Source organism: Ilyonectria robusta (assembly GCF_021365365.1).
Source record: "Ilyonectria robusta strain PMI_751 chromosome Unknown BGZ61scaffold_3, whole genome shotgun sequence".
In the NCBI taxonomy this organism is placed as follows: Eukaryota; Fungi; Ascomycota; class Sordariomycetes; order Hypocreales; family Nectriaceae; genus Ilyonectria; species Ilyonectria robusta.
Window position 1 is genome coordinate 1,803,009 of NW_025764437.1, and position 13,704 is coordinate 1,816,712.

At 52.0% G+C, this 13,704-nt stretch overlaps 7 protein-coding genes across 7 annotated transcripts; 2 read left to right on the forward strand and 5 right to left on the reverse strand.

Moving 5' to 3' along the window:
* Positions 1–507: 507 nt before the first annotated feature.
* Positions 508–1,237, forward strand: BGZ61DRAFT_131182 (uncharacterized protein). Its single transcript, XM_046237154.1, has one exon. It carries the CDS (start codon positions 701–703, stop codon positions 1,148–1,150), a length of 450 nt encoding a protein of 149 aa, XP_046109669.1. The 5' UTR covers positions 508–700; the 3' UTR covers positions 1,151–1,237.
* Positions 1,238–1,646: 409 nt separating this feature from the next.
* Positions 1,647–3,728, reverse strand: BGZ61DRAFT_343370 (P-loop containing nucleoside triphosphate hydrolase protein; the record flags this gene model as incomplete). The annotated part of the gene is made up of 1 exon (XM_046239587.1): positions 1,647–3,728. One exon carries the CDS (start codon positions 3,726–3,728, stop codon positions 1,647–1,649), a length of 2,082 nt encoding a protein of 693 aa, XP_046109670.1.
* A 719-nt stretch (positions 3,729–4,447) lies between these two features.
* On the forward strand, positions 4,448–5,047 carry BGZ61DRAFT_343379 (uncharacterized protein; the record flags this gene model as incomplete). The annotated part of the gene is made up of 1 exon (XM_046239589.1): positions 4,448–5,047. The coding sequence occupies one exon, from the start codon at positions 4,448–4,450 to the stop codon at positions 5,045–5,047; it is 600 nt and encodes a 199-aa protein (XP_046109671.1).
* A 471-nt stretch (positions 5,048–5,518) lies between these two features.
* Positions 5,519–8,093, reverse strand: BGZ61DRAFT_131222 (uncharacterized protein). Its single transcript, XM_046237156.1, has 3 exons — positions 7,277–8,093; positions 6,975–7,214; positions 5,519–6,920 (listed from the first exon to the last, which is right to left on the reverse strand). Exons 1-3 carry the CDS (start codon positions 7,600–7,602, stop codon positions 5,765–5,767), a joined length of 1,722 nt encoding a protein of 573 aa, XP_046109672.1. The 5' UTR covers positions 7,603–8,093; the 3' UTR covers positions 5,519–5,764.
* Positions 8,094–8,415: 322 nt separating this feature from the next.
* Positions 8,416–8,941, reverse strand: BGZ61DRAFT_131236 (uncharacterized protein). The gene has a single exon (XM_046237157.1). It carries the CDS (start codon positions 8,787–8,789, stop codon positions 8,514–8,516), a length of 276 nt encoding a protein of 91 aa, XP_046109673.1. The 5' UTR covers positions 8,790–8,941; the 3' UTR covers positions 8,416–8,513.
* On the reverse strand, positions 8,453–9,491 carry BGZ61DRAFT_443303 (uncharacterized protein). Its single transcript, XM_046244857.1, has 2 exons — positions 8,815–9,491; positions 8,453–8,734 (listed from the first exon to the last, which is right to left on the reverse strand). Exon 1 carries the CDS (start codon positions 9,075–9,077, stop codon positions 8,862–8,864), a length of 216 nt encoding a protein of 71 aa, XP_046109674.1. The 5' UTR covers positions 9,078–9,491; the 3' UTR covers positions 8,453–8,734; positions 8,815–8,861.
* Positions 9,492–9,898: 407 nt separating this feature from the next.
* BGZ61DRAFT_473558 (uncharacterized protein) lies at positions 9,899–11,911 on the reverse strand (the record flags this gene model as incomplete). The annotated part of the gene is made up of 4 exons (XM_046248463.1): positions 9,899–10,936; positions 10,993–11,212; positions 11,267–11,488; positions 11,550–11,911. The coding sequence occupies 4 exons, from the start codon at positions 11,909–11,911 to the stop codon at positions 9,899–9,901; spliced, it is 1,842 nt and encodes a 613-aa protein (XP_046109675.1).
* Between the last annotated feature and the right edge of the window lie 1,793 nt (positions 11,912–13,704).

A 13,704-nucleotide genomic window follows, 5' to 3' on the forward strand; every position in this document is an offset into this window, starting at 1 on the left:
GATGGAAATGGAAAATTCCCGTCTGGTGACAGGAAACAAGCAATCCGGGGGACCCCCCCTTCTTGAGTGAGCGGCCATGAGATTAGACGCTCGTGGATGGGCTGGGCAAATTCTCGGCCCACGATCCTACTCGCCAGCACGACAATGCCCCTGGAAGAATGCCCTGACGAGGTGGTCAAGCCGGCGGTGCCAAGCTTTGCGGTGCGAGCCCGAGAAGGGCACAAGTGGGAGATCTCAGTGCTGTTCCTGGTTGGCGCCAGGGGTCACGATGCCGCAACCCTGGCGATTGCTAAAAGGGCGTGTTTCAGGAGGTGACGTTGGACGGCCCAGCCAATAGACGGCTGCCCTTCTTTAACCTTAAAGCAGAGGGATATGCCCTGGAGTGGAGAGCAGAGGGAGAGCAGAGGGAGAGAAGAGGCTATCCTAGCCGGAGGAGCCAAGCAGGATCCGAGCCGCCAACGAGGGTGGCCACACACCGGCGCTAAGACGCAGGCGCAGCAGCTCACTCGGGCCTTGGTATTTTTGGCCAAGAGGTTTGAGAAGACGCCAAATCTCTCTTTGTCCTGTTTGAGCGGGATGACGGGCAATAGCGTCGTTGCGAGTCGGCACGGCAAATGAGGCCTCGCAGGACTGCAATCGACAAGAAAGCCATGCTGCTCCGTCCGCACTCGGGACTTCCGTGCCGGCAAAGGATGAAAGAATGATGAAGGATTATGCACCCTGCAGGTCGGAAACACGCTCAATGAGACTAGACGGCCCAACTGCCTGTGCGGCAATATTCAACCAACACCACGGCCACAGTGTGCTGATCCACGTTGGGCAAATCATCCGGCACTTCAGGGCACTTCAGGGCAGGATCATCAGGTACGACGAAGCGGTCGACCGCGAGAGAGCTACCGCCTTGGCCGTTTCTTGGGTGTCGGTCGCATTTCAGCTCGTCCTTGGCAAATCTCTCGTTGAGGCCGGCACCGCATTGATCCCTGAAATTGTGCTTTGTTTTGCCGATCCCCTCCTCCACGTGCGGTTGAGTCAGAAGCGCACTTTTTTTCTCTTTGTCAACGTGCACCCACGCATCGTAACATTGCTGCTCCCCCGGCGATGCAACCGGTCGATTGACGAAACGACGAGGACCGTCACTTCAATGGTGTGATTCGCCGTCGCGCCGAAATGAGCAGGGGGCGCCATGGGCGACAATTCAGCCTAGGTGAGGTGGTGGGGTCAGCCAAGAAAGGACCAACAAGACCAACAAAGCGATAATAAAAAACCCAGCAAAAGAAGGTGACTGTGAGTTGTTCTTTGATGAAGCTCCTACGTGGTTCGGTGTGATGAGCTGTAATTTCCCCAACCACTCAAAGTGTTTCAGTGTTGGTCTGCATCCTGTCACCCAAGACTTCACTTGCCAGTTCGCCAAGCTCTGCCAACGCACACATGAAATTGCATCTGCCGAGTTGCGAATTCAACTTGTAGTGATCAACCGAATGGCCACAATCCTTGACAAGGGCAAAACCTTCAAACTTTTCAGGTGATTTATTCTTGGGCCAGAGGAGCAGGCGGATCCCCATCCTCTCCTCCGCCATGCTATGTATGCTGACTGCATGGGTATCATCCATGCCGTCTATCCGTTTTGTCCATCAGTCATTCGGCTCTCAATCCAATCCAGCCCACTCCGAGTCGTCTCCGCTGTCCTCGGTTTGCTGCGTCTTCCGCTTCTTGCTACTTTCGATGGCACCCTGTCGGTTGTTCTCCTTGCGTCTCTCGTAGCCACTCTTGGATGTAATCTTAGCCTTGTTGCCGCTGCGGCGAGCTTCCACACCGCGCTCCCTGAGCGTCTTCCTGTCTGCCTTGGTAACGTTGGGCAAGGCGTCCAAAAGCCACTTCTTCACGCTTGTGTTCTCGCCTGTCTTGCCAGCCTGCTTCTCGCTGGCGGCGATGACGTTGGCGACCGTCTTGACAAATGGGATGTCCTCCTTCGTGTAGAATGTCACCGCAATGCCACCCTCCCGGCCAGCACGACCAGTTCGTCCAGCGCGGTGTACGTATGCGGCACTAGAGCCAGGCACATCGTAATTCACCACACCGTTGACACCGGCAAAGTCCACGCCACGAGCCAACACGTCCGTGGTGATCAACACCCAGATTTCTCCAGCACGGAACTTGCGCATGATCATCGCGCGGGCTGAATCGGCCAGGCCACTGTGGAGCGCGGCGATCCTCGTAGATCCGCCAGCCTCCAAGGGGATATCATATTTGAGCTCCTCATTGAGAGCCGTTGCTCGGTCAATGGTTTGTGTAAAGACAAGGAAAGGAGGTCTGAGAGGTGGACCAGAGTCATCACTTCCCGTGGGGTGCAACAACTGCCGCAGTCCAAGCAGCTTTCCCTGCTCTGATCCCGTGTAAACGAGCTTGTGGGTGATATTTGGTACCGCAGTATCCTTCAAACCGACGACCAGCCGGATCAACGGCTTCGGTGTAATGTCCAACGACTGAGCTCGCGACGCCAACTGCTCTGTGACTATCGTCTCGATGTTGGATCCCATAGTCGCTGACCAGAAGGAAAGCCGCAAGTCAGGGTTGGTGCATCCGGTCCAGACACCCAACATCTGTTCGCGGAAGAGAGGGTCGAGCAAAACGTCCGCCTCGTCAAGAATCAGATCGCGGACAGTCGGCAGGACTTTTTGGGTGCCTGTGGGCCCAGCAGTGAGGAAGTTGAGCAACAGCAAAGGCGTTGTGATAAGAATATCAGCCTTGATGACAGACTTGGGCTTCTTATCGGCTGGTTTCTCGTCTTCAGACTCAGAATCATCGTCGTTTTCGTCCTCGGAGCTCTCCTCGGCCGCCAGTTCCTGCTGTTCAGCTGAAATAGACATGCCCTTTTTCATAGCGACGATCTTGAGTCCCGTCCCTTCGGCAATCTTCTTGCCCTCGTTGGCAATCTGATGCACCAGCTCTCGGGTAGGCGCCACAACAATGGTCTCAAGCTCATGAATGTCATCCAAGTTCTCACCCGCACGCCTGCGCATAATGTTGTTGATAGCGGGGATGAGAAAGCTAATGGTCTTTCCACTTCCCGTCGGCGCAACAGCGAGGAAGTCGACTCCTCCATCCAAACCATCCTCGTCCTTTAATGCGATGTCGGGGCGCAGAAGGAGCGGTAAGCTACCCATTTGCACCTCCGTTGGCACGCGGTAACTCTGAGCGACGAGGTTCTCCGCTACCTGGCGCGAGATGCCATAGGAGCTGCGAAGCTCACCAAACGAATTCAGCGGCTGGGGGAACAACTGCTTCTTGACCTCCTTCTTCACTTCCACCGCGGCCTGCTTCTTCTTTTTCTTCGCCTTCTTCACTCTCGATTGGTCCTCGGTTTTGGACAGGAGGGTGATCTTGAGGCGATGCGACCGCAAGAGCTGGCGACACTCGTCCTCGCTCAGTAGTTTGTGGGCAAGTCGGGGAGGGCTCTGGGCTCGCTCGATCTTCTCCGAGTCGGGGAGCGTGTTGGGAACGCTCTCAGGCTTGGGGGCAAAGAAATCGACTTCGGGTAATTCGACAGGAGCCTGAACCTGCGGTTCGTCGCGGGTCCGCTTTCTCTTCTGGCCGCGGACTTCATCGTGGAAGAGTTGAGGGTTCGTGGTGGTTCCGGCCGAGGGAAGTTTCGTGGCGCCACTGTTAGCGGCCTGACCCCCCTTGCCGGTCTTTTTGGTGCCTCTCGAAAGGACCTTGAGGATATCCATGGTGATTGCAGCACTGAGGCGAGTGGTTGAGAGCCTGCGTCGTGGGAGTGAACGCAGCAGCTCAGGCGGTGCGATGGAAAAAAAAGTTCCCAATGTCGGGACAGAAATTTTGGTGGAGTCCGCAAAGCGCTCCAGTGTGCAACGACGACGGGTAGTGGGGTGTGGGGTGGACCGTTAACTCGTAGTGGTCGTAGCGGACACCTAGCGGACTGACAGCGGGCGAAGATGCCACCACAAGCACCAAACCATCACTGCTACGCATCAACGGTCCGTTCCCGTGTAAGCCTGCACCATTGAGATTGGCGCCGGGAACCATGACGGAAATCCATTTACTTGCATCTGCAAAGAACTCCAGTTCTACTGCAGCTTTATCCAGTTCGCTCTGATCAATCAGGAACCACCTCTAGAAGATGTGTCAGGCCCTGATCGATCAATGTCGATCGTCGTCATCCACCTCCCACATGGAGCACACCCCGGACTGACGTCACTCCAATGACACAGGATCCAACAATCAGGATTTCTGCGCAACACCATCATGGACTCGCCATGATTACTTAGGTGTGGGCTGGTTCTTTAGAGATCATTTCCCATATTATGCCCTTTGCAGATCCAACTCTCCTCTTTCCCGAGCTGAATCCCTGAGTCCACTCCTACACTCTGATAATCATCAACCAAACCCATCAACATCTGTTCTACAAACTCGAACAAACACCATCACCATGCCTACCATGCTTGGACTTACCACCGACCAGTCCCCACACGGACTCAACAGTCGGGACGGTAACGGCAACATGGAACTCGCCTCCAGCGGCAAGGCCAGCCTGACGCCTGGACTGAAGTCGGACTTCTTCACTAAGGGCGCCCCAAAGCACGAAGAGGAAGACAGCGACGACGATGACGAACCACCCCTCAATACCATCAAGGGCCGCAACCACGCCGCCGCCAAGGAGATGGAGACGCTGCTCTGGCGCGCCCTCTGCGACAAGCCCAAGAGCGCTCTCCTGTATATGGGCAAGGATGCCATTGTCTCGAACCGCTTTCTCTTCGATGACCCGACGCCACGCACCAAGGACTCGGACCCGCCTCTCGAAGAGGAACTCAAGCACTGCAACGAGTGGCTGGCGTACAAGATGCACGATCCTCAAGTTGTCGAAATCGACTTGATGGCCGTTGCAATAGCTTACCGCGTGACCCTGTTCCGACAAGTCAAGAAGGGGAAGGGGAAGTCCGGTATGCAGACAGTGGAGGCGACCGTGTCGAGTTCCTGGAGACAGGTTGCAAGTGGAGACTGGGAGTTGTGCAGCATGTTTGCTGCGTAGTAGATGTTTAGTGGAGGGTTCTCATGTTACACTACTTATTGTGGTTGAGGGGCGATTTGTATTATAATCAATTGATTCTTATTGGAAAATAAATTCTCACACTTGGGAGGTGCATTGCAGAAGAGCCTATGTGTTCACTATTGGGGTATAGGCCAGTGAATCGTTCAAAGCCTAGACGAAGATGATCCACGACTACGTGACAGTGGAAAGGAAGCATGTCAAATATACTAAAGAGTATTGCTATTCGCACACACGCATCTTGCTACTCGCACATGTAACTACATGCTTCAATCCTGCTAATACTTATTTCGTATAATAAATTATTAGAAGGAGATAAACAGCATTCACTTGCACGCCCTTTGGGTTATGAATCTGGTGCAGGGTATATATATTGAGTTTCTTTAATGGCTTTGCCCAATATCATCAGACATATCAAGCTCACACCGAATTCAGTTGTAAACCTTACTGCCTGTGGAAAATCACTTTAATTCCCCTGCTTAATGATATCAGCCCGAGTACAAAGTAGAGCGTCTCGTTGCGTCCTTTCAATATCTGGAATATACTGCGTTGCTCTGATCTATCTGGTTGGTACGAACAAAGCTAAAGTATTTACAAGTATACACCCCTTGCATTTCCTCGGATTAGTTTCTAATACTCATTCCCTGAGCGCCTAAACAGAAAATATCTGTATCTACAGACACTTGGATGAGAACGATTTCAGAAAACGATATCTTCATCGTCATCGCCATTGCCTCCCTCACAATCATCTCGTCCATCCCAAATTGGATGAATGCATATCTCGAAGAGGAGATCGGAAGAACCCCGATGGGCACGTAGGGACGCTGCGATCTTGTGGTTAAACCTGTTCTTCATGAGCGCAAATCCGGCCTCGTCATCGAGAGTGACATCTTCATGGAATGTACACCTGAGGGTCTCCAAGGTGAACGTGAAGCGGGAGAAGTTGGGTTGGAGAGGTAACTCCTCCACAAGATCCCGCAGCGACATTTGCATAAACTTCCCCCTGGGCTGCCATCTCCTGTTTTCGTCATGTAAAACATCCACACTAAAAATTATTTGTGGACGTGGTCTTTGTCTTTGGCTCGAGGATTTGGGGTCGGCATCTTGACCAGCCTCATGCTCCGCCGCACGGCCGAACACGCTCTCAGGAGTATGTTCCAGCTCCGGCCGCCGTTCATTCTCACGACTGGTGTCTAACTCCGATTTCAAGAGTGGCCGCTGACCTTGACCAGTATCATGTATATGAGCGGGTGTATCGTGTAGGGCTAGACAAGGTCGGGGAGGGAGTGACGCAGTCATGGGCTGTGGCTCCTCTGCATCATTATTTAACAACGAGTCTCCAGTGCAACCACCTCCGGCCTGCGTCATTACCGTATCGGTAGTTGGAGCTGAGGGGGGAGATGGAAGAGGAGACTTCATTCTGGGTCCATTACCCGCCGCTTGTAAATTTGCAGGTTCGGCATCACTGCCTGATGCAGCGGAGCCAATGGCTTCAAAAAATTCGTCACCAGTTACATAATCTGGGCGTAATGTCTGTCTCCTAGGAGAGAACCATGAAACTGGAGGTGAGTTGGCAACGGGCTCGTTTTCAGCACCACCGGCAGGGTGCGAGTTGGGGTTCGTTGTGTTTTGCTCCCGAGGTCTTGGTCGTTTTACTAGATGAGTCTCTTGGTCACCTTGTGGTTCATTGTTTGTATGCGGTATGGGTGCCACAGGCGGCGAGGGTGGATGTATCCCCAATGAGCTGGGCCGCCGCTGTAGTGCATTCTGAGTGTAACTCTCGTCGACGGTCTCCTCAACGGATGCTTGGTACATACGGGGCCGCGGAGGGACAGCAAAGAGGGGGGTTTCATCTCTACAAACCAGTCAATAAGTGCTCGGGGCATCAGTGTAAGGATTACAAACGTACTGGGTTGTTTTGATGGGACGGGAGCTTGTCGATGATGTCGTCAAGGAGACTAGTTTGTCAACATCAAATGGTTCTCCGAGGGTGCCCTGACCCCCAAGATGTGAAGTATGCTCAGGTCCTGGAAGGGGAAGACCCAAACGGCGGGCTCGATAATGGGGATCAGCCATTTTTTTTTGGCTGCCTTTGTACCTGTACTCCTGGGAGGCTCTCCAGAAGAGTTGTGTCATAACCCGACTTATACTGCAATTGGCACCTTGTTAGAGAAATAATAGGTTGAAAAGCAGGAAAAGAGAGCAACTTACCGATCGGCATCCTTGGAGTATTGAAGTGAACGGTAGTCTGGGGATTTGGGATCGTCAGGCCAGAATATAGCCCCATTACCATCATCTTCGAGGAATCGTCGGGTTAGCTCAAGTAGGCCCTTTTGATGAGCCGGAGCTTTCCACCGGGTAAGATCCGTACCCTTGAAGCCAAGGGTAGATGTAAAAGTAAACAGGTATGAGCAAACGCTGTTGTAGAAGTTGACGTCCCGACGCTGGCCAACACGTGCGCAGTCAAGTTCTGCACGCAGTGTTCTGATATTTGGGATGTGGGTGACATTCGTTGCAAATATTGAATGAGGTTCCATGGCATGGGCGAGTTGGTGCCACGAGGTTGCCAAAGCGAGTGGAATTGCGGGCGTAGGATGCTAGCTTGGCACCATGGGATCTCGGTGAGGCCGCCGAGGTGTAAACTAGACAACAGTATGCCAGCTGGCCAGCGAACCACTCTGTGGATCCTGGAGAAGGCGAAGAGAAAAGAAAGGGGCAGTGGGGTGAGTTGTTGGATAGATAGTCGGTAATATCCGTCGTGCAGCGGCTGAAAGAGAGCTGAGATAGTTGGGGGGGAGGCACTTGTTCCATGTGACTGAGTGGACTAGTTGTTGGTTGGAATCCCTGCTCATGGAAAGGCGGTGTTGAGTGGTGTTGAGAGGCTATACGTAGCAAGTGTTCCCACGATTCTTTTCGGGGATTTCTTGAAAAGATATCGGAACGTCGCCCCGCATCATTTCGTGACGGCGGAGCAATTTCATGCCGCTGACACACGTGGTGTCAATGCAAAGGTGCAGCAGCCTATTCGGGGGCTGTGCACATTTATGAAACTGTCCCCTGCCCATGCAAGGCTTTTTAGAGAACAACGTGACTAGGGACTGGAAAAGACTGAAAACTCTGATCCCCAGATCCGAAGAGATGCACATTCGTCTCCTGCCACCTTTTCGATTCTGGGTGCAACATAACAGCTGCGAGAATATCGAAATGGAGATACAAGCACCATATCTCGAGTACCAGAAGCTACTTCCCTGATCTGGTTTTCCTCACGATCGCGACGTTTTAAAGCGCCGTGTTACCAAGGGAGCAAATCCGAACACCACGTGATCAGCAAAGGGAACGAGGATTTATGTGAATCAAATACGATGAGACGTAAAATTAAGTAAAGAGACCCGTTTTTAATTTATTTTCGAGTTTGTTTTCCAGCAACGAAGAATCCGCACCAAAGCATTCAAGTCGAAAGAAAGAAGTGCAAACAGCAAGACACGGTAGAAAGATCAAGCTTCATCCGTGATGCTCTGACGAGACACACCACGCTTCTCAAATTGTAGCATCCTATATTATAGCACGTCGCGTTGCGCTCCTCGTCTGTATCCGATTTGCAGGTGCGGGATTTGTATTCGCTGGAGCAGTGTTCGCCGGGGCAGTATTCGCAGTGTTCACAGTGAACGACTAGCAAGCAATACGTGTTAGCGTTCGCAAGTCGCCAAGTCAGAACTGAAAACATTACGCCCTATGCACAGCGAGCTTACAATATCTGATATATCCACCGCAGGTGCCCTGACCAAGAGCCCTTTACTTATTTTCTCTGTCTCGTCATCGTCTTGGTTCGTCCGTCCGTTTTTGCCTTGGGGAAATTAGTGCTCATGATTCTTGTCATAGATGATGTTGATTTCCTTTCACCTGAGAAGTAATGGCATACAGTGTTTGTAACACAAACAACAGTGATGCAGATGGCAGCGAGACAGATAAAAGAAAAGAGTAGGCAGACAGCACAAATGCTTAGGGTATGCATCTTGGCTGTTGGAGTTGGAGTGTCTATGCCTAAGTGTTGTGGAGTTGCGAGATCTGAAAAGAAGAGTTTTACCGCCCTCCCTGTTTAAATAGGAGAGCCATCGATGACAAATACCTATTTTGGACCCCAAATTACAAGGGGATGAGGCAGTATGCCTTGCGCCCCCTGGCAAGATCTGACCGGGTTGTGCGTTATGGTGCGGTGTGCTGGTCTGTGGCCTTGAAGCTGTGGGCGGTCAATTCCGCCCAGGCACCGATAACTAAAACACACCCTTCAAGCAGAATATAACTTATTGCAAAAAACGACAATCGAGTTCAGGAAAAGAGAGTGCGAGGTGAAAATAACATATCGCAGTGATTTCAGCGCCAGGGCTAGAATATCGGCGTCGCTTCTTGCTGCCCGTCTGCAAATACACCAGAATAAGAACTGCAGATATCTGCACGCCTCAATTCATGCCTATGTGGCCGCCGCCTTTTCCAACTTTGCTCGACACACGCACGGGCACTGTTGTCGAGGGTTTTTATTTAATATGTTAGCTTGGCTAGGCGGTTCAGCGACTAACTCAGTTATAATTTGTCTATAAGAAAAATGGAACATAGTGTATATAAATGAAAGTTGGAAAAAGTCGGGTTGCAAACAACGAAAGTCAGACTTCTTGATAATGGGACGGTAGAGATAGCTCCAAATAAAAGAAATGTCGAACCTGGCGATGGCCTACATCTGATAATCCTAATTCTTCGCACATCCATTGACGAGATAACCCAACAGAAATTCCAGTCCGCCTGAACGCAACCACCATCCATCATAAGAATGAGTAGGATTCAAAAGTCAAGAGCATCTTCGACATCGTCATCCTCAACCCAGCGTGGCTCAATGGATATCTCAAATTCCAGGGGCCTGTCCTTGTACATGTCCTTGACGGCTTCTTGGACCTTCCCCCGGAACCGTTCCTTGAGAGCCTTAAACTTTTGCTCCTCTCCAAGGAGGACATAATCCACATACCGTGTTTTTGGAGTCCTCAAGACGAAATCTAAACCGAAATATATATCTCGTATGGGTAATTTCTCCAAGAGATCTTTCAGCGAGTTTTGCTTAAACCCGCCCTGAATGTTCAAGGTCCGGTTGAGACCTCGCGAAACCATTACGCTGTATGTGAAGCTGGTTTTTGGAAGTTGGCTCTGTCCTTGCCTGGAGGGGCGAGAGTTGACGCCAGGATCGATCCTATGCTCTGCTGCGGGCTCCAGGGCTTTGCAAGGAGCATTCTGAGGTACATTCTTCGGAGAAGAATCTGACTCGACTGCCAGATCGCGCTCACGGCCAGACTCTGGCCTCGGTTCTGGGACTTCCTGCGACAGTGGCGGCAGAACTTCGTCGGCCTCAGGTTCGGGAGTGAGCGCACCCAGTGGTTCTTGATCACGCTCCTGGGGAGCTGTTGGAGCTGCCGAGGGTCTCTCTTCTGGACGCTCAATTGACGACACAATGTCTTCACCGAAACAACCTCCATCCGGTCTGCCTACAGTACCGACAGTATCCTGCCTTCGGGTACCAGGCGGAGGAGTGGGAAGGTGAGATCCCGGGCTAGAGCCATCATCTGCGCACTGCTCATCGGCAGACTCGACATCGATGGAAGTGGCTCTCAGAAACGCCTCTCCAGTAACATAGCCATCACGTTGAGGCGGCCTCCGGGGACGCGACGGGGAGAACAATGAGCTGGTGGGAAAATCGGCAAATGGGTCGACATCATCATGATTATCCCTGGAGATCTGAGGGCCGCACTGTTGCTGTCTTGGTCGTTTTGCTTGAGAAGTCTCATGGCCACTTTCGAGTTGAGTGACAGGGCGTTTACCGTTGCGCCGACTCTGTGGCTCGTTAGTACTACTCTGAATCGACGACTTATGAACATGAATAGACTAACCTGCGCACCAGTAGTGGCTATGCCTGAAGCGAATGGCCCATCAAGTAGATCCTCTGTCATGGGTGCCAATGGTGCCATGGGCCGACTCCTTGCATTGCTTCCCACTGTGGTTGGTCCTTCCTGTTCACCTCGCATGTGTAAATCGTCGATCGGGGCCTCGGAGAATGTTTGCAACGAGAGAGGTGTGGGCTGCGGATGGGCGGCGGTCGATGCTGTGGCTCTAAAGAAAGGTCAACGACTATTCAAGACTCAAGTTTGAGGATGTCGAACGAACCTAGGAGCGATGATTGGAGAAAAGGCCGGAGAGGGGGACACAAAAAGTGATGGCTCGTCAAGATAAATGGGGTTTTCGGGGCTCTGGCCTCTCTCGAGAGTTGTCTGGATATTATTCTGTCCTGCAGCGGTTTGGTCCGAGCGATTGCCGACGGTCTGAGGTCGAGGTTTGGGATTCTGCTGACCGAGTCTCCAAAATAGTTGCGTTATGTGTCGCTTTATGCTGAATGGACCCATTGTTAGAAAATGAATGATTAAGACACAGGACATAGAGAGGCACTCACAGACCAGCATCTGCAGATTTAGAGTATTGAAGCCGACGGTATTCTGGGGATGCCGGATCACTAGGCCAGAAACGCGGCCCATTGCCGTCTCGTTTAAGGAACTGACTTGAGATCTCAAGCAAGGCCGCTTGATGAGTTTCGTCTGTCCATTTGCTAAGCTCGTGGCCGGTGAGACCATTGCTGGATGTGAACTTGGACGAGTATTCGCAGATGATGGTGTACAAATGCGCATCCAGCCGACGGCCCGCACTCGAGCAACCAAGCCGTTTGCGCAGTTCCGTAAGTTTTGGTACATCATTGACGGGTGTACCGAATACCCTCTTGCAACTCCAGTTTGGTCCGCGTGGCGATTTGGATACCATGGTGGGTGAGGAGAGATGTGATGGGTTGGAATTTGGGCTTGGGTAATCTGGAAGTCCTGAGAATGTCCTGGGGAACTCCAAGGTTCAATCCCGACTATTTATACCCGTATACTGGCGAACCACTCTGAAAACCCTAGTGTGTAGTTATGAGAGGGCAAAGGCCAAAGGGGGGGGCGTGTAAGGCAACCGGTGGGGGTGAAACAACGAGGCATACTGACGTTAGAGTGACGAACACTTGATAAGAGAAGGCCAAGCATGAAACTTAACTAGAGGGAGGAGAGGTCGAGGCATCCCTGGTCGGCACTCAGTCCAAATCCGGCTCCCGTGGGTGCGTTGTTGGTCGGCAACGCTGTTTGCGTGAGAGGAGTGTCGAGACACCGCAACTACCACGACTGGGAGCATTTTCCCGCTCTTCTTTTGGGGTTTTTCTTGAGATGATAGCTAATATTCATTTGATCCTTTTTATTCGAATGGTACCTGTGGTTCTGCGGTGAGCCGCTGGTGAGTCTGCGCGAAGCGCTTAGGGTCACTGAATGGGCCAACAGCCAAACTAACGGGGAACTGTTTCCGCGCAGAGCTATTTTGGGAGTCGTGCAGGCATTCCCACATAACACAAAACCACCCCTCCCCCGAGCGGCAACTCCTCGCTCTTCTTAGGCGATATCCGTGGTGTCGGGAGGGAGCCAATGTGGCAGAGTTAATAGCGAAGGTGTCTTGATCTGCCTTGGGAGAACTTGGCATTGCCAGATCCATGACATTGAATCTACTAGGTAGTCACTAGCTTCTAAGTTACTAGGGGACAAGTTCTTTTTGGCTCCTGAATTGACAACCTCGTGCGAGTTCCAGCACGGTGGTCCTGTCTGGAAAATCCCGCCATGTGTAGTTCTGGACATCAGGTAGCAACCACTCGAAGAAAGAAAGGAGCGGTAAAGCCCCTAGACGAAGGATGTAGTTTGAGCCGGAGGATTGATTTGAGCAAGATTTCCCCTAGTTGCCTACATCCTGACCGCACGCCTGCGCACACCTCACACAGAATCCGAGAGTAAACGCAACCCTCAACTCAGACACCAGCTTCCCACCTGCGCAAAAAGGAAACCCAGAGAATCCAAGAGAGCGCAATCAATAGACCTCACCGCAATTCTCGACTTCCTGAGAGACCGCAGCAGTTTGGTGTGGGTAGGAACCCACCCCTGGCTGTGACAAGCCACACCCCAAAATTGACCTGTTGCCGACTGTTGGTTCCAGCAACTCGCCCATCGGCCCTCCAGAATGCCCTCTAGGCAACCCCGCATGGGTAGAGAGGCATTTAAATACAGGATTAAAGCTGTGGACAAGTCGCCACCAAAAACCCGCAAAGAAACGTGGGAAATTGGAGCGTGATGCGGTCACAACACTTTCTGGCGGTATAAACGTCCATTGCCAGGCTTTAAGGGCTACTTTTATCTGCACACGTACAAATGCATCAAAAGAAAGAATGAAAGATACACGTAACCTTCGATGTTGGGTTGGTGCGTCTGCATTTTCAGCTGATGAAGATCATGTCTGCGCGCGTCGTAATCGCCCTCCTCTATCGCCCTCCTTTTTTCCACTTCGCCCAGGCCCGGCAGGCATCATTATCAGAGTTTTTTCACCAGCTGACTATCCGGCTTGATTCTGCCATTTTGGGGGCCATTTCATGCTCTAGCACTGCCTCCTGGTCGGTCATGTCCGATGCTCCTTGGACAAGTGTGACTCCTGCTCCGTTGGTAGTCAACGGCGACCCCATTTCCTCTCGGATTTCTTCTTTCCACAAG